The sequence below is a fragment of the Sciurus carolinensis genome, chromosome 7, assembly GCF_902686445.1.
Source record: "Sciurus carolinensis chromosome 7, mSciCar1.2, whole genome shotgun sequence".
Taxonomy (NCBI): Eukaryota; Metazoa; Chordata; class Mammalia; order Rodentia; family Sciuridae; genus Sciurus; species Sciurus carolinensis.
In genome coordinates, this window is record NC_062219.1 from 77,451,804 (window position 1) to 77,471,679 (window position 19,876).

Below are 19,876 nucleotides of genomic sequence, written 5' to 3' on the forward strand. Positions count from 1 at the left end.
GTTGTTTTTGGAAGTGTTTTAAGATACCATGATAGAAACTGCCTAGATTACCTTAAGCAGATTGTCAATAGCCGTATGGATGCTAATGACTCAGTGAGGACTCAGAAGGAAATGATAGGAAAAAAAGAAACATGTCTCATGAAACACTTATATCATGAGAAGCCCATTGGTACAAATACAGACTTTACAGGTGAAAGTTCAGATGGAAATGAGGGACATGTTATTGGAGACTAGAGGAAAGGGGAATCTTTCGTACATAGTGGCAGAGATCTTAGGAGATTGTGCCTTGCAGTTAATAAGAAGAAAACAAAATCCATAAACAATGAACTTGGGATATTTAGCTAAGGAGATTTCTAAGCAAAGTCTTAGATTTCTTTTTCTTGCTGCTTATAGTAGAATGAAAGATAAAATAGATAAATTGAGGGAAGAACTATGAAATGAAAAGGAACCAGGGCTTAATGATTTGGGAAATTCTCAGACTATTCAGATCACAAAAGACACTAAAATTTAAAAATTCACTTTCAGGGAGTGAATACTATGAAGAGAAAATGAAAGGTATGACAACTTTTGCTAGAATCTTGAAAGGAATAAAAAGGTAGACTATTTGATCACACAAAGGGCCCTTTGAAAAGATTAGGAGTGTGATTCATGATCCTTTCATCTTTCTGAGAAAAAACTAATAGAGATAAGGTTATCAGGAACAATCTGTGGAAGAGCCTCCCATCTATTGGAATGAATTCCTGAGATATATTCAGGAGACCCACAATGTTCTTGAAAATGTTATACCAGTTAATACTGCCAACTTGAACTGAAAGGGAAAAAAGCAAAGGAAGGCAATCAGACTCCCCAAATTCTACATGTGGGAAACAGACTGGTAAAACTACTCAGTTATAAATATGTACTACCCTTCAACAAAAAGGAAGAGTGATTCCAAGAGCAGAGCTGCAGGCACAGAAGATGTGGCCACAGCTAAAGGAGACTCCAGGCTTGTCAACCCAATGGAATTTTCTCAGTTGAACTTGAAATATCTTGGAACTGGTGACTCTTTCATTTTCTCTTTTGAATGGGCATAGTTATAACTGGTATCTTTCCCTTGTATTTATGGAGCAAATAACTCATTTTCTAGTTTTAGAGGTCCACAGATGGAGACTACTTTTCCCTGGGGCAGCTCAAACCCAAGATTCATCAACATCTGACTTAGATGGTTAAGATAAATAAACTTGGGAATTTTTAACTGATAAGATATAGACAACATATTAGACTCTGAGTCGATGCTGTAATTGATTGAAACTTTGGAGTACGTTGTGATGAGGTGACTATATTTTGCATGTGGAATAGACATGACTCTCTGGGGAAAAGAACGACCAATAGACACTTCATGTGAATGTTGGTTTCTAGAACTTTGCAGATGTGATCAAGTGAAGGATCTTGAAATGAGATTATCCTAGGTAATCCAATATCATCACCAGAGTTCTCATAAAAGGGAGGTAGTCAGAGACAGATATGTTAAGTGGCAGAAGAGGTCACAGTGATATGGGGCATAAGTCTAGGAGTATGAGCAACCTCTGGGAGCTGAGAAATGCAAGAAAATGAATTCTTCCACAGAGCATCCAGATGGAACAGAGCCTTGCTAAACCTTTGACACTAGCCCACTGAGACTACTTTAGACTTTTGTACTCTATAACTGTAACAGAATACATTTGTGTTGCTTAAAGTCACTGAATTTGTCACAACAGCATTAGGAAACAAACCTTGAAACCCACATATATATGAAGTGCATGCAGCCTGCTGTGCTATAATAAAGTGCTTGGTCTCTCTGACTAGGAGTCTTGGGTCTTCTGAAAGTATCTATGACACAGAGACAAGGTAATTTATAAGGGGGATAAAACTTTAGACACTTCACAATTCTTAACATTTAGTTCATAAAAATGATGGTAAAATGTTTTTCCAACTTTCGAATATCATTTAGTCTTTTAATAAATATACTTCTAAATAAGATACTTTAAATTTGACCTTAATAATAAATAGCCCATGTTTTATATTTTATCGAGTAAATTATGAATAATATTCATATTCTGAATTAATAAAATCAGCATTCTTGCTCTTGCTTTCTTGCATAAAAATATTCATGAAATAGTATCTATTTGTAAGAATTTGTTAAATTTTATTTAATTACAATAAATATTCCATGCTTTGTTCTGCTGTTTAGTGATAAAGCCTTAAAGAATATTATTTTCTTAAAAGACATTATGGGAAAGGGATTTATTTTGGTGGAATAATTCCTAAATAAAATCTCATGCATGACTGGTTACTTGAATTACAGGATGAGTCAGCATTGCCCACCCCAAGAAGAGGCATTACAGATGTGGAATAGTTTTTAAGGACATAAATAACTGGATGTGTAAAAATAAAGAACCAGAGAAGATTCCTGTGCAGTCATATGCATTTATTCTGTAGCTTAAACAAAACAGGTGGTGAACAAATTCACAAGGAAAATGCACTAAGTGATTAGTAGTTGGCCATGCATACAACTGATGTTGTTTCTAATGCTAGTGGTTGATTTGATTCCTTCATGAAATTAACTGTTTCCCTCATGTTAACATAATCCAGGCCACCCTGGGTATCTGTGTGGTATGGACAAACATACAATACCCTGAATATATCAGCTCAAAGCCAGATGATTGTCACTTACACATCTGTCAAGTAACAGAGGATATTGAAAATTATGTATGTGTGTATAGATACATATATCTATACACACATATACACTATATGTACACACACACACATGTAGATAGAGTTGTGGTGGTGTTGTTCTGAAGCCAATGGTACAGCAGTGTGTGACAGTAGATACAACGACACAGACACACAAAAGGTATTCCACTCACTCAGCTGACAACTTCCCTGCATTTCTTTGGGACAGAAATGTCATATGAGGTCCCATGAGTTGGCACTCATTCCAAGGGGGACAGATCTATCCCCGCTTTTAAGCATGGGTGGTTGGAGAACCTCAGAAGAGCTGTTTTAGCACAACCCAGCAGACAGGTTGGCCAGTCACTGTGAGTCTCCTGACATCCTGGTAAAGGTCTCCTACTAAAGCATGACTTAGTTAAGGATTGACTGAAAGGTACAGAGACTTGAGGACCTTACAAGGGATAGGAGTGCCTAGTTTATATTGCTTTATGCATATCTCAGCTCGTCTTGGATGCAAAACCATAAGTTCACAGACCATTAGAGCTGGGATAGATCATCTACTCCAGACACATCACCTGACCACTAAAAACATGGCAGCCCAGAGAAGTAAAGCAATTTGCTAAAGGGAGAGCAATGGTGGAAGGGTCAGATTAGAAAGCAGGGTTAAGCAGTGCACTAACCCTTGCTCAGGAGTGCCAATGTAAGCATCTGGCCAAATTTTTCAGCAAGGAAATGAGATAACATAAAATAAACATGTTAATCCAAAAAATTCCCGTATGTGTTAAAAACCAAAACATCAGTTCTCTTCTGAGGGGTCTCTCTCTCTCTCTCTCTCTCTCTCTCTCTCTCTCTCTCTGTCTCTCACACACACACACACACACACACACACACACACTTTTGGTGGATGGGGACAGCTTGCTATATAAAGACAGAACCCACATTCTCAGAAAGACACAGAGCATGTGTTAATCTAGGTTTTTGTGGGAAGTTTGGCCAACTGGCTTATTTTCTAGAATAATAGGTGGTTCCGAAATCAGAAGATCATCTTCCCCAAAGGAGGAGCTCTGGTCTGTGTTCACAAAGTTGGGGATGTCAAACTTCATGAGCCTATTGAGCTCTTCCTCTGGCTGCCTGCTGCTTTGGATGGCTTCCTGGAGTTGGAACCCGCTGTCAATGGCTGTGGTCTGGTGACAGGCTTTGGCCCTGCCCAAGTGTTCCACTTCATTGATGTAGCAGTGAAAGAGAGACCTCGACTCATCATTGCCCTGGCGAGAAAACACCTTGTCTGGCTCCAGAGGTTTCCCAAAGTCTGACACAAAGCTGTTCATTCTGAATCTTTTCTCTGAAGACTCTGCATTGCTGTATAGAAAATGAAAATAAAAGATTGCTTATGCTGCAGTTCATTCACCTGCAGGATCATGGTTTTCTATGTGTAGGACAAGCCAGCGTATTTCCACCAACTACCTACTTATGTCCCTTTAAGGACACACACACAAACATCAGAAATGACAAACATTACTTTTGGACATATACAAATAAACCCAAGACGAAAGCCTCAAGATGAAGAGTCCCTGAACCACCTCGAAGACAATCAGCTCACTGGGGAATCCTCCAATATACCAGTGTATCCCAGGGGATTCTTTAATCTCCACATCAGACTTAGTTGAAGTGCTTCTTAGAATACAAATCCCTGGATCAGATTCTCAGGATCTCTGCAGATATGCGAAGTAAAGTATTTCATAGAATCCCCAAGGATCATCACTGTACTAAAGTTTTGAGCCACGAGCCTACATCATGCTGCCTGAACAACAATACTCCCTGATAGGGAGCATTTAACATTTGTCAAAACACAATAATATCCATTTATCTCACTTGATTCTCAAAACTGACCAATGTAGTCACTTAGGACAAGAATTGTTATACCCATTTGCAAAATGGGTATAAACTAAGGTAAGGAGCTATCAAATTGACCACTTGAGGTGTATAACCAGTTAGTGATATGAGTGCAAGTAAAACTTAAATGCCTGATTCCTGATTTCATTTAGTGTGGAAGAAATTAGTAGTCAATGGTCATGCAGTGAGTAAATAAATAAATAAAATAACTCTCAATTAGTCCCATAAGTCTGTGAAAGAAAGAGCATAAACTAAAATCCCTGATATTATTCTCCTTTATCACTATCCTTTCCAATGACTCTGGAAGGATATGTCACACGTTTTCAAATCAGAACAGAATGAATGAAAATCAGCCTCTAGCGTCTGTGTTTAATGGGTATGTCATCTTCTCAGAGATACTAGTTCTTAAATGCTTCCTTCCCATCCCCAAACTCAAGAAAAAGTGCTTATGATCAAATTCTTACAGGGCATGGAAGCATGGATCCTATTTATAGGTCTGGAAAATCTCATATCTATCACTAACCTCCAAATTATCAAGAACCACCTAAATTTCAGATTGTCAGCAATCCTGGAAGCTTTGCGATCCAGCAGCTGAGGTATTTTTATATAGCTCCACCTGCTAATATGATTGCCTAGGTAACATCAAGCAAGGAATTTCACCCAGAAGCCTGTGAGTGATGGTGGTTGTTTTTTTATTTGTTTGTTGGATTGTTTTGTTAGTAACAAGCCTGGTTAACAAATTCAATTGCCTGCTAAACTAAACAAATGTGTCAAGATCAACAGTACCACATCCACTGTTTCCTGTACTTAGAATTCACTTTAGACTATGAGTGCATGCTTTAATGCAAATTTAAGTTGTCTTCTTTGTCTTTCTATAAATGACTGTTCCTTCAATTGTCACTTCCTTGGGTTTAAAAGGTGTTTGAAAAAGGGGATGAGTGTGCCAGTCAGTGTTTAATAAGCTAAAATGTCATCCAGGACAGAGGGGCTTTAAATCATTTAGAAAGTGTGTAATTAAGACTGCCTAGGCCCATACCATTCCCAGATTCAGGGCCAAGCAACTCTGAGAAATACTTTTCTGCCTGACCCGGGCACCAGCTGAGCATGAGAATAGACCCAGAAGCCCACTGTGCAAAGCAGCCCTTCCTTATATAAGCAATTCTCAAAACTCAGAACTGGCCCACAAGCCATCCTTGCTGAAGGACCACAATGCCCCCATGGCCACGCATGCCCTCCAGCTTTGTCTCAAGGATTTCATGTTGTCACAACAGTGCAATGTGTCTGATTCTTCCCCTAAGAACAGAGAAAAGTTCACCTCTGTACCTTTTGTGTGGCAAGTATTAAATAATCAACACATCTTCCTTCTCTTTTTTTCACTAACTGATAAACTAGAGGAGGTATTAGTTTCCTCTCATCTGCAAATTCACCTTCTATGGTTTCAGTTACCTGTGATCTGAAAATATTGATGGAAATTTCTGGAAATAAACAATCCATAAGTTGTAAAATGCCATCTAAGTAGCATGATGAAGTCTCACACAGCCCTGCTCTGAAGGACATGATCATTCTTTTGTCCAGTGTGTCCATGCTGTGAATACTACCTGTGCTGAGGCAGCTGAAGAAGAGCCAGGGAGAACACACACTTCCACATGACTTTCATTACAGTATAGTTTATAATTGTTCTATTTTACTATTATTGTTGTTAATCTATACTTTTATAAATAAAGCTTTATTGTAGGTATGTATGTATAGGAAAAACAGTACACACAGCATTCAGTATTATCCAAAACTTAGTGAAATCCATACCCCACAGATAAGGAGATTACTGTATGTAGAAAAACTCTGATCATGGACACCACTTGGTTCAATTCAGTTACTATTCACTATTCAATTCAGTTATACACCATCTCTGGGTAAAATTTACCTACTACCTCAAGTATCAATTAAAATTCAATGAGTTTTTATTAATGAATACACACGTGTAAACACTACCCCAATCAAGACATAGAATATTTATTTCCTTTATCTAGAAATTTTCCTTATATTCAATTTCCATCCTTTTAGGTAACAATATTCTGATTTCTACTCCATTGATTAATTATGTCTAATTCTTGAATTTCCAGTTAGTTGCCACTTCCTATAGGCAATGTTTTGATATTTATCATCACACATTAGTTTAGCCTATTCTAGAACTTCATATAAATGGAATAATAGAATGTATAGTCTTTTGTGCCTGAATTCTTTTGCTCAATGTAATGTTTCTAAGATCCATTCAGGTTGCATGTGACAACAATCTGTGCTTTGTCCTGCTGAGAGTATTCTACTGTATAAAAATACTACCATTTGTTTATGCATTCTCCACTGAAGGGCATTTAGGTAATTCCCAGCTTGGAGCAGTTGTGAATAAAGCCATGATACATGCTATTGGAAAGTGTCTTCAAGAATATATGTTTTTATTGCTCTTGAATAAATACCTAAGAGTAGAATTACTGAGCCACATAGGAGATGCATGCTTAACTTTACAAAAAACTACAAACAGTTTTTCAAAGTAGTTGTTACATTTTAGATTCCCACTGCAATGTATAAAATTACCATTGTTCTCCATTCCTGCCAACTCTTGACATTGTTAGTCTTTTAATGTTAGTCATTCTAAAGGAAATGAAATGGTATCTCATTGTAATTTAAACATGCATGTCTCTGATGTATAATAAAACCAACTGATTTCTGATGTTTCTGCACATATCTTTTGCCCACATATCTTTTGGATTTTTTTTTATTATTGACTTGTAAAAGTTTTGTAATATATTCTGAATACAAATTCTTTGTTAGATATACACACTGAAAGCATTTTCTCTTGATCTGTGACTTTGCATTTTCATTTTCTCAAAGAGTTCTTTTGAAGAGTTCTAAATTTCAACTAAGTGCAGTTTATCAATTTCATTTTTATATTTAGTGCTTTTATATCTTCTCTAAGAACTAACTGCCTATCCTAAAGTCACAAAGATGTTCTATGTTTTCTACAACTGTGCTGTGCAATACAGTAGCCACTACCTATGTGACTATTTAATTAAAATTAAATACAACTCAAAATTTAGTTTCTCAGTCATATTATTCACACTGCAGCTACTCAATGTTTACAAGTGGCCACTGACCTCCTAACTGGACAGCACAGAAAACACTCTCATCACTGTAGAAAATTCTATTAGCATGGTTCTAGGATCTTTTACTTTGGGGAAATAAACCATGATGAAATCAGGGTCAAGATTCATCTTTTCCCCTTGTACTCATACATTGTGCCTGCACCTGTTTATCCAGTAGTTTAAAAATATTTTCCTTTCAATTGACCTTATACAAAAATCATTTTATTTCTACATGCTATTAACAAACATAAGAAAATGAAAAAAATTCCATTCACAATGGCATTAAAAAATAGAATACTTAGGAATGAATTTAACAAAATATGTTCACGACCTGTGCATTGAAAATTTCAAAACTTTACAAAGGTATATTAGAGAACACCTAAGTGTATGGAGAAACCATGCTTGAGAATTGAAAAGTTTTAGGTAGAAAATCATTTAAGTATGGATGTAAGCTAAATCAGTTGCCTTCTTTCAACAGATGAAAGCTCTTCCATTTTGGTCTGTTTGTGTTCATTTTTAAAAACCTCTCTATGATTACTTTTTATATCTTGTCCATATTTTATAATTGGTATCTACAAGATTATTCTACAAGTGCTTCTGCCATTACTAGAACTGGGACCCATATGCCTAATTCCTCTTGGCCCTTCATGAATGATCTATGGTGTCATCTCTTGTGAGAAGCCTTCCCTGATTCTCCCAATCTAGGTTAGTCTGTTTCTCTGCATCTTCTCACTCTGTATTACACTCATTTCTTTACTTCTCTGTCACCCTTATTAAGTTCATGAATTCTTGAGGGCAGGCACTGTGTTTCTTACTTATGTTGCAAGTACCCAGGACAACAATAGGCATACTCTATACACTTTTGTTAAATGAATGACTGAATGCATCAGTCATGAAGATATCTTAAAAGTCAAGCAATGCTTGCCTTGGCAGGATACCTCTTCTACAGTTTCTATGGGGTTGGAAATAAATTCAAGGGCATGCACAGGTTTAAAAACAGTAGCAGATGAACCTATGTGGAGAGATGGTTGACTCCAACTATGCACTCCAGAGTCCATGATATGAATAAGAATAAGAAATGTGGAGACACTGACTGAATTAGTAATTGATATCATGTTATAACTACAATTAAGAAAAGAATATGAAGTATTGCCAAAAGTGATCTATAGATTCAAAGCAACCCTCATCAAAACATCAATGACATTCTTCACAGAACTAGAAAAAAAGAGTCTTAAAATTCATGTGGAAGAACAAAAGACACAGCATAGTCAACGCAATCCTGAGCAATAAGAGCAATGTTGGAACCATTGTAATATCATCTCAAATTATACTACAGAACTATAGTAACAAAAACAGTATGGTATTGGCATAGAAACAGACATGAAGTCCAATGCAATAGATGATACAGAGACAAATACACATAGATAAAATCATCTGATCCATCACAGAGGTGCCAAAAACACACATTGGAGAAAAGATAGACTTTTTAACAATGGTGCTGGGAAAACTGGATAGTTTTAAGTAGAAGAATGAAACTAGATCTCCCTCACCCTGTAAAACAACTCTGAGTGGTCAAAGACCTAGCAATTAGACCAGAAATATTGCAACTATTAGAAGAAAACGTACAGTCAACACTCCCAACATTATGGTACAGACATCAATTTCCTTAATAAAACTCCTAAAGCTCAAGAAATAAAACCAAGAATCAATAAGTGGGAAGGTATCAAATTAAATAGCTTCTGTACAGCAGAGAAAATAATTAAAAGCATGAATAGAGCAATGACAGAATGAGAGAAGAACTTTGACAGCTATTCTTCCAATGGGGGACTAATGTCCAGAATATATAAAGAATTCAAAAAGTGACAGAAAATCAAATAACCCAGTCAATAAATTGGCAATTGATCTAAACAGTCACTTCTCAAAAGAAGAAATACAAATGGTCACTAAATATATGAAAAGTGTTCAACTTTCTCAGCAATCAGGGAAATACAAACAAAAACTATACCGAGATTTCATCTGTCCAATTAGAATGGCAATCATCAAGTATACAAATAACAATTGGTTAGGATGTTGGGAAAAAGGTACAGTTACACATTCTTGGTGGAACTACAAAAATTAGTACAACTACTTTGGAAAGCAGTATGTTTATTCCTCAAAAAACTCGGAATGGAACCGCCATATGACCCAGCTATCCTAATCCTTAGTATTTATCCAATAGAACTAATGTCAGCATACTATACTGATGCATGTGTATCAGTGTTTATAGTAGCATAATTCTCAATAGGCAAGTTATGGAACAATCCCAGATGCCCATTAACAGATAAATGGAAAAAGAAAATGTGATGTACACACACACACATACCCACACATACACATATATGCAATGGACTTTTAATCAGCAATAAGGAAGAATGAAATTATGTTATTTGCTAGTAAATGAATGGAACTGGAGAATATTATACTAAGAGAAATAAGCCAGACTCAGAAAGTCAAGGGTCAAATATTTTCTCTCATTTGTGGAAACTAAAGAGAAAAAAGGGGGATCTCAGGAAAATAGAAAGTAGATCAACAGAGTAGAGAAAGGAGATAGGATAAGGAGGGCATGGGGAAGTTCTGGAGAATTAAATCTACCAAATTATGCTAGGTCCATGTATGAATATATCAAAATGAATCTTGCATTTGCATCTAATTATAATGCACTAATTAAAATAATAATATAATATAATAGTAATAGAAGGGAGATCAGTAGAGTAGAGCAAGCAAATTAGGGGAAAAAAAGAGGGAAGGGAAAAGAGAAGTACTGGGAAAGGAGATTGATTGAATTACATTAAGTGCATGTGTGAATACACCATATAAATTCCACTATTTTGCAAAATAAAAAGAAAAGTATATGAACAATATTTCTCAGAAAATTTAGACTTACTAAGAATGTCAATAACTTTACTTTTGCTAGGTTCATACCCATTCTATATTGTGTCATCGTGAAATTAATATCTAGCAACTGTGTTCACAGGAAGTTCTGTGTCTTCCTAAGGTTTAAAAACCACTGCTGTTCATTTCAGTAGAAACCTGAACCCATTTTTCTCACTGTTTTGTTTTGTGAATTTGTACTCCTCATGTTCAATTTGTACTTACCTTACTGACTGCAAGATCACTGAGCTACCCCAAGTAGAACAAAGACTGTTCACACTGCCTGACTCTTGACCTTTTCTTCTCACCATGGGCTGCACTGTGTATTCTCTGCACATGTGGAATTTTCTGAATTTGAACAGAGAGTAACTCACAGGAAGATCCATCCAGTCCTCCAATGTCCACAAAATGATTGCCATGATGCCCCATCGCCCACTTTCCCACACACTAAGTTTCATTGACTCCCAATCTCTTTGGCTGATATTCTCGACCTCCCACTCTTGTATCACCTTCCAGTGTCTTCTTGTACCAGTCTCTAGCCAACCCTAAAGTCCAGTCACATGGGACCTGACTGCCCTGGGTGTGCCTCTGCTTATGCTATCCTTCTATCTAATAGGCCAGTCCATTCCTTAAATTCCTTCTTCACAGCTGAACTCCAAAGCCACTGCCAGACATGGAGAGTCTGATTTCTCAACAGGAAGGAATCTGTCCATCCTCTGTGTTCCTACCATGCTTTCCTTACCTTCTCTCACAGGATGTCTCCTTTTCTGTCTTGAGTCAGAGCTATGTACATGATCTTTTCTCTCCTATATAGTGATATGCATACTATGCTCATCTTTGTATTCCTCAAAGGATCTTGCAGTATTTAGACTTCAATGAGTGTTTTAGGAAAGATCGTGAATTCAACAGCTATGTAGGTTTGCCCAAAGCCCTGACTTCTATGAAAAGCACAGCAACCCCTCAGTTTGTCTTTCTGTGATGGAAAAACCAGTAAAGTCAGGAGGATAGACTACTCCTACTCCCCATCTGCAGAGGTACAACCCAGGTAATGTTCTGAGTTATTCCCCTATGGATTGACCAGATTTATAAAGGTGTTAATGGATGAAGTGCTTGCTGCTAATGCTGTGCCTTTGCATGTTGAGGACTGTCCCCATCCACTCATGAAAAGCAAATACAAATCAGTCTTGGGGCATCTGGTATTGCCAGTGGTCACTTCTAGAGGACTTTTAAAGACATACAAGTTAAACAAAGAACTACTGGGAGTAACACTTTCTTTGAGGAAATAATAATAACTATCAACCTTTAAGGGGCCAAAGCCTGTATTTAGTGCTTTAGGCTATGTCATAAGCCCTAAGAGAAAGCATGCTGAATAAACTGTTGTGTAGAAAGGCCTTTTGGTTGCTTTCATGGAGTGCTAACTTACCAGGGAGAAGTCAGTCTATATGGAACAGGGAAGATTCTACCACCTTAGAACTACCCTTGGCACAGCTTGAGTAAGCTGTAACTGTGCACTCAGTAAATACTTCTTGGGTAAATTAAAAGTAACTTCCAAACAAAGGTTTACAGATTGAACCAGGTATATAATTATCAGACTTTCTACCTGTTCACAGTGGTAGACATCTTGGGATGACAGGATTTCCCAGGAAACCACTCACTACACATGCACTTTACCAGCCAGTCTGAGGGCCAAGGCCATTGTCAAAGATTTTGACCACTGACATTTTCCTTCCATTAGCTCTAGTTGAATACACCCATCCTTTAAGGGAGTACTGTATTCAAGTAAATGACAACTTGAGATAAAATGTGATTCCCATTTTTACAAGGTCAGGAATAATCCTGTTCTCACCCCTAAATGAAAAACACCCCCACCTGGATGAGGGGCACTTGCAAAGGCTACAAAAGGAGGGGATTTGAGATATGCACTGGTTGAGGCTTGATAAATTTTTAAGAACTCCAAAATATTCCATATCAAAATGTAATCCAGGCCTTTCCCATCACTCTCTACCTGGCAGATTTATGATAATGGAGCTATAATGCTCTAACAAGACAGCATTCAGAGTTCAGAGTAAATGACTCCTCAGCCGAAAAGCAGGCAAACTGGTTCTTTATCCTCTCTGGTCCATAAAGAATCCAGATAAGAGTTTAAGAGCTTTTTTTTTTTCTTCTTCACTCTGAGATCTCCTTTCCTCATGGTCCCAGATACCTGATTCTCTTCTCTTTAGATCACACAACAAGACCACTCTTACAGGGGCAGTCAGGTGTGTGGCTAATTTCAACCAATGATGAGCAGCGAGAGGAAGGGGTGTGTGCCACCTGCAGGCCAAAGAACAGCAACCCAGGAGGCTGAGGGTGGAGATGTTACAGCGGTAGGTGGAGAAGCTTCTATCTGCTCCTTACCAGCCCTGGCAGCCAAGTGGTTTGAGGAAGAATAAACCTTGGTTGTGTTATATTATGATTACGGGAGCTGCCACTCTCTCATAACCTAGCCTGGCCCATTACACATTCCCTCCCAATGCCTTATCTTACACTGCCTCAAACTCTGTGCAGAAGCATTTAAAGTGTGGCCCTGAGGGCTGATCCATCATTTTTTTTTAAGTAAAAAAAGTTTCTCTTTGGTCTTGTTATAAGCATGGAGAATTACAGGGAGCCCTGTTCTGTGACTCTCTCTCAGAACTGCAACTGAAAAGAAATCATCTAGTGGGAAAACTGAACTTCCAACTGAAAGTGTGAAAAATGCAAGTCTTAACTACCCAGAGTTCACTTACAGAAGTGGACTGGTCAGCCTTCTCCAGAAAAACCGAACCAACTAGATGTATGTCTATAAAGAGATTTACTTCAAGGAGGGACTCATGTGATTATGGAGGCTGGCAAGTCTAAACCTGCAGAGTAGGCCAGCAGGTTGGAGTACCTGCAAAGAGCAGCAGTTTCCAGTCTGCTGGAAGTTTCTTGTTTGGAGAGATCAGCCTCTTTCTGTTAAGGCCTTCAACTGAGTAGATGAGGTACATGCATATTATGGATGGTAACCTGCTTAACTGAGAGCGTACTGATTTAGATTTTAACCTCATCTAAAAAATACTTTTGCAGAAATATCTAGAATATACACATAAAATTAATCCCCACAGAAAGTCAAATTCTATCCATGTGTAAAGTCATCTCCCTCCTATGTCACACTAGTCAATCTCAATAATCCTGCAAAAATCCATCTGTCCCTCTGAGGAGAAGAAAGATAATAAGGTATTACTATTCCTTGACCACTCTGTAAGATGTGCCCTAACCTGAGTTTGTTCTGTTTTTCTTATAACTCTTGCAAACCACACCCTATTTTCAAATTCCCTGGACCAATACAATAAAAAGTCAATGAAGATATTTTTGAAGATATAGAGAAAAGGGAAAGTTTGTGTCTTTCTGTTAAAGAGGTTCTCAGCCATATGTCTTCTTATACTTCAACAAAATTGTATTTTCCTTTCATTTAAAACGTTTGTGTGTAAAGGATTTTTCCAACCCCTGCTGTCTGGGGATAGCTGAGGGTTAGACAGAATTGTTCCCTTTGCCCTGGCATTTGTTTTAGTTCTGGTGCAGGCTGAAGAAATAAACAACTTGCCAAAGACTGTGTGACAAGACACAATCATGCAAGAGTGCAGCTGCTGGGCAGTGAGGAATAGAGACACCAAATACAAACATGTCAGAATTTGTGTGAAATTTCTTCCATTCACTCTCCCAGGTCTTCCTCTACTCTCTTCATTATCCTTCTCTGTGCTCTGCGAAACTGGCCTCTGAAGAAGCCTCTGGCTATTGGTTGTGTTCAGTCAACAAAGAGCAATGGCAAGAATGCAAAGGAGGGGGCAGAGGCCACAAGCCAGGAGGAAAGTGGTTTCCCACCTCATAGTACCTGGTCCAGGTAGCAAGACTGCTACTTCCTCCATCCCCTGGAAGCAACCCCAGTGTTGTACTAGATTCTGCTTCTTTAGGTCCCTCTGGAGTGTAACAGACATCACAGACTTACTCTTGGTGTGGGGCACCTGTCTTGGTCAGCAAGGTCAGCACGAAAAACATGAAAATCACAAAGACTGCAAGGCCAACCCAAAATCCAATCACGATGGAATCTGCAAGATAGTTAACACTGGGATTAGTATTTCACAGGAGTTTAAAACATAAACATTTGAGGAATACAAGCTTTACAGAGATGCCTCGGTCCATGAAACATGACAGGAAGTCAACAATCTTATTGCAGAACACAAAAGAGAAAGAAGCTGTGGCCTCCAGGTTTCCATCTTGGATAATGTGAAGACTTAGGCCTCTGGATGCTCAGTTTCCACATCTCAGTGAAGAATCCAGGACAAAAGATAAATCATCTAGATTCTACTTTACTGTCTTGAATTAGAAAATACATGTGTTTGCAGAGACTGCTATACAGAGTTTAAAATGAATGGATTCCAGCCCACCCAATTGTGTTTTCACATATATTCATGCTAGAATAATTCAGGTCCCCATTGTTTCTTGCAAAGAACAACACCCAGTCTCCTGCGTGTTCTCCCTGCTTTCTGTCTTCCCAAGTGCTTCCTCTCTGTACAACCTGCTTCAGCACAACTCTGACGATCCAGCTCTTTTAGAAAGGTCCTTCAACAAAAGTAGACCCAGCCCACTCTTCCAGATTGAGCTTCCCTGTGTAGAGCACTTCATACCATGTCTGGCATTGGACAAGGTATCTATCCTACAGGTGCTGGCTATCATTGGAATTCTCATCCTTTTTCCCAGGTTACCCCAATTAAATCCTATTTTGTTTCCAATCAGGCTAAGACACATTGTGCCACTGTATTTACCTTAGCTTTTGGCCACAGCTGCTCACATCCACACCTATAGAGTTTGTTACCACTACCTATGGAACAACTTTAGCCTCCCTGGAGCTGATGAAAGTCTACCTATCCTTTAAAGTTCACTCTTGATGTCATCTGCTTCGTAAAGCCTCAACTTACTTCCCTACCTGATGGGCTTTCTGCCTCCTTTGAAGCCCAGAATATTTTTTATTTGTTCTCTAAACAGGCCTTTCCTTGTTTCTATCTTGAATCATAGTCACAAATAGAGACAGTCCCTGACTCAGAATTTTTTGACTTTATGATGATGTGAAAGCACTATAAATTCAGCACTAGGATCTATTGAATTTTGATCTTTTCCCAGGCTAGCAATATCTGTATTATACTCTCTCACCTACAATATTTTCAATTTATGGTGGGTTAATCAGGATGTAACCACATCACAAGTCAAAGAACATCTGTACATATTTTGGGGACACAGTGATTAGACCAGATTGTCTACAGAGCCTGGCACATACACACTAGGGTCTCAAATCTGAAAAGCAACAGAGTTGAGTCATGCTGCATTTTCTTTTTCTTTATTCCTTTCTTTTTTTGGTACTAGAGATTGAACCCAGGGATGCTTAAACACTGAGTCACACCCCCAGCCTTCTTTTTATTTTTTATTTATTTATTTATTTATTTTTTGAGACAGGGTCTTGCTTAGTTGCTTAGGGCTTCACTAAGTTGCTGAAGCTGGCTTTGAACTTCTGATCCTTCTACCTCAGCCTCCCGAGTTGCTGGGATTACAAGCATGTACCACCATGTCTGGGTCATTCTGCATTTTATGATCTATACTAAGGAGTTTACCTGTGTGGGAATAGAGTGAGAATGATTAGCATTTAAAAAAAATGATTGTAGTTATATGTTAAATACTAAAATACAATGAATCATTCTAATTAAATTATGTATATGTAGCATTTCTTCTAAAGTGAAACAAATAAGGTTAACAATTTACTCCACAGAATTCACACCTTCCTTCTACATTTCTACTGCCTAGATGTTAAACAAGTTTCTTTAGCACTCTAGATACAAACAAATATATTATTCCTAGAGTCCTAACTGTAAGTGCCACAGAAATAACAATTTCTTTAGACTTTGCCTTTTGATATAATGGACATGAGGCCTAGAACAGGACATCAGGACAAGTACCAAAAACACATGTACTCCATGTACTCAAGGGCAATAACATGTAATAAAATCTTGGTTGTCTGGGCATGAATTGTGTAGAAGTACCATACAGATAATGTTTCTATACTGTGTACTTTATCAACTGCTGCAAAGAAAAAGAAAATTCTAAAATTATACACCAATGTTATATTGAAGCTCTCAATTCATAATTTAGTCTTGTCCTGGTGATTGACATTTCTCAAACCCGTCACTAAGAAGATACATCCATTGGTGCACCATTTCACACTGTGAATGGTGCACTAATCTCCAGCAGGCTTCCATTTCCCTAAGCCAAGGGAGAGGTGGAGAAGCAGGTGCATTTAACCTGGTCCAGTCTCTCCCTATCCCTCCCCTCTGTGCCCCAGGGAACCAATCAAAAAGCAGCACTGGGACAAGGTGGGCGTTCACAGTTCTCAGAGAAGTCAGAGGGTACAGCAGGGGTTTGCAGAGTGGGGAAAAAGAGGGTCATGGTTAAATTATGGGAATTCCTGTAATCCAATAGCCTTTGCAGATATTTCCATAATAATGTGACATCCACGTTTCCCTAGACAGAATTTTTGAAGTACCTCTGCTTATTCACATTCCCCTTCAAACAAAATTCTGCTTCTTCAAATTATTTCCACTAATTTCCCTCACCCTCAATCTCTGCCACATGACCCAGTCCCAGGACATTACCTCACCCTGAGCTCCTTACAAAGAACACTGGAGATCCTCCTCTTATCCCAGGAACACCCAAATTCTCTTACTCTATTTCAGTGCCAAGTTTCAGGCAGGTGCTGGTCTTTCACAAAGCACCTTCCTATTAAGAAGTCAGAACAAAGGTGTACCTAGAGTGGGGGTCCAGTGAGGTCAGGTGGCAGATGCATTCTCAGGGGTCCTACCAAAGCCAAATTGCCACACACTGTGCTGTCTATAGACACTGAGCTACCAGGAGATTAACTGCCATTAGAGGCCAGAACAAACTGCCTAGGAGAATTCCAAATGGTATGTGTCATAATAAAATATTTCCCTTTATTCACAATGAATCCCACATATAATTATAATACATTAATAATAATAATAATAATAATAATAATAATAATGATAATAATAATGGAAAAGAGATCAGTAGAGTATAGCAGCAGATGGGGAAAGGAAGAGGGAAGGGAAAGGGAAGGAGAATGAGATTGCTCAAATTATGTTATGTGCATGTACAAATATGGCATAATGAATCCCACTATTATGTATAATTATAATATACCAATTAAAAATTAAAAATAAGTAAAATAAAATACCTCCTCTTAACCTCACCTTTAACAAATGGAATGAAACAAGAGAACTGAAAGCTGACATGATTTTTTTCTCCACCCTTTGGTGAGATTACAGCAATCACCCCATCCCAATGTCTCCTTTTCCCACCTCCTAAGAATAATTATGATCTTTCCATTTCATGGCTCTTTGAAAAGTAAGGGTTAATATACTATTTCAAAGAGGGGTTCAGGACATCGAAGCCAGCACTGCCCTCATACACTTCTGGTTCCTAAGGAGTTAGGGTCAGTTTTGGGATGAATTCCAGACAAGGAGCCAACAGAGGTATGCTCACATTTGTCCCAATGACACATTTTTTCCTAAGCCTTTGCAAGTGTGAGCTCTGCATCTCACCCTGAAGACCTGACTTCCTGCTGACTCATTCATGAGTGTATCTGCCATTATCTGCAAGTTGGATATGAAAAAATGTATAGAATTTTCCTACCACTGATGGCTCAGAATTAAAGAGTACCCTTCGGTTTTCAGCAAGGTGGATTTGTTAAGACATAGGTTTCTACTCATTGGTTCATAGGATTTTGCTTCTGCCTCTCTAACAATACACTGTTTCACCCAAACCTTTCATCAATGATCTATTTCTCTCCCTCTCTTTAGAGCAAGCTCATGAGAGATTTGTCTGTGTGTTCTGTTTTTGTACTGTTTCCCATTCTTCTATTCTCATTTTTCTCTTGAACTGACCCCATCAGCCTTTCGCTCCTACCACTGCACTAAAACTGTTTTTAAAATCATTGCCAGTAGCTTCTACGTTGTAAATCCAATGGCTGTGCCTCCACCAGCGTGACCTAATGGCAGCATCTGACAGAGACCATTATCTCAGCCTTGAAAAATCCTTTCTTCAGTTAGCTTCCAGCAAACCACAACGGCTCAGTTTTCATCTCTTTCTGCACATTCTTCTCAGGTTTTTTTGCTACTTCCTTCTCAACTTCCCAACTTCTAAACATTAGTGAACCCTGGAGCTTGGCTCTCGGACCTCATCAGTTTTCTTTCATTTTTTTCTTTTTCTTTTGGTACCAGCAGGGGCACTTAACCACTGAGCCATATCCCCAGTCTTTTTTTATATTTTATTTAGAGACAGGGTCTCACTGAGTTGCTTAGGGCCTTGCTAAATGGCTGAGGTTCTTTTTGAACTCAAAATCCTCTTGCCTCAGCCTCCCGAGCCACTGAGATTACAGGTGTGTACCTCCCTGCCTGGTCCCCATCAGTTTTCTATCCACTTAACCACTCTATCATCCAGTTCCTTTGCTTTGAATATCATTTTTTATGCTGATGATTACCAAATTTACACCTTCACCTCACATTTCTCCCTGGACGTCTTCTTGGATGTCTTGTAGGTGTCTTAATTTAACAGGTCCAACCCTCTTTGAAACCTGTGACTGCCTTACTCTCCCCTGTCTCAGTTAAGGGCAATTCCATCCTGCCACTTACTCTGATCACAAATCTTTATAGCATTCTGGACTCTCTTACACTCATTGGCAATCCACTGATAAATTCTATCAGATCTATCTTCTTAAAATATCCAGAATTTATGCATTTCTCACCAGTCTACTGCCTGCACCCTGGTCAAGTCACCAGTGCCAGCTGTCTGGACTATGGCAATAGCCTCCTGACTGATCCCTGCTTCTAATCTCATCCCTTTTGCTCCCTGGTTGCAGAGTGAGTCTATTGAAACCTAAGCCAGATGCCATTCCTCTGCTTCAGACCCTCAAATGATTTCTCAGAGTAAAAGTCAAAGTTCTTAGCATGACCACTTAGGTCATGCCCTGGACCCCCTCACCTCTCTGATTCTGTCTCCTGCTGTGCTCCCTCTTTTGTACTCCCCTGGCATCATACTGGCCACCTCCTTGTTTCTTGTATATTCCAGTTCACTCCAGTCATGGAGACTTTTCTGGAAAGTTCTTCCTTCAGATGTTTCATAGT

At 38.5% G+C, this 19,876-nt stretch overlaps 1 protein-coding gene across 2 annotated transcripts in view; it reads right to left on the reverse strand.

Moving 5' to 3' along the window:
• Positions 1 to 2,431: 2,431 nt before the first annotated feature.
• The window catches only part of Mrap2 (melanocortin 2 receptor accessory protein 2), a 40,075-nt gene continuing 22,630 nt past the window's right edge, over positions 2,432 to 19,876 (reverse strand). The window contains exons 3-4 of one of the 2 annotated variants that reach the window (XM_047558788.1): positions 14,638 to 14,737; positions 2,432 to 4,053 (exon numbers count right to left, since the gene is read on the reverse strand). In XM_047558788.1, coding sequence (XP_047414744.1) covers positions 3,660 to 4,053; positions 14,638 to 14,737 — 494 coding nt within the window. In that variant the 3' untranslated portion in view covers positions 2,432 to 3,659. Of the gene's footprint in view, positions 4,054 to 14,523; positions 14,615 to 14,637; positions 14,738 to 19,876 lie in introns of those variants that run through there. The other variant, XM_047558789.1, reaches the window with a different exon arrangement.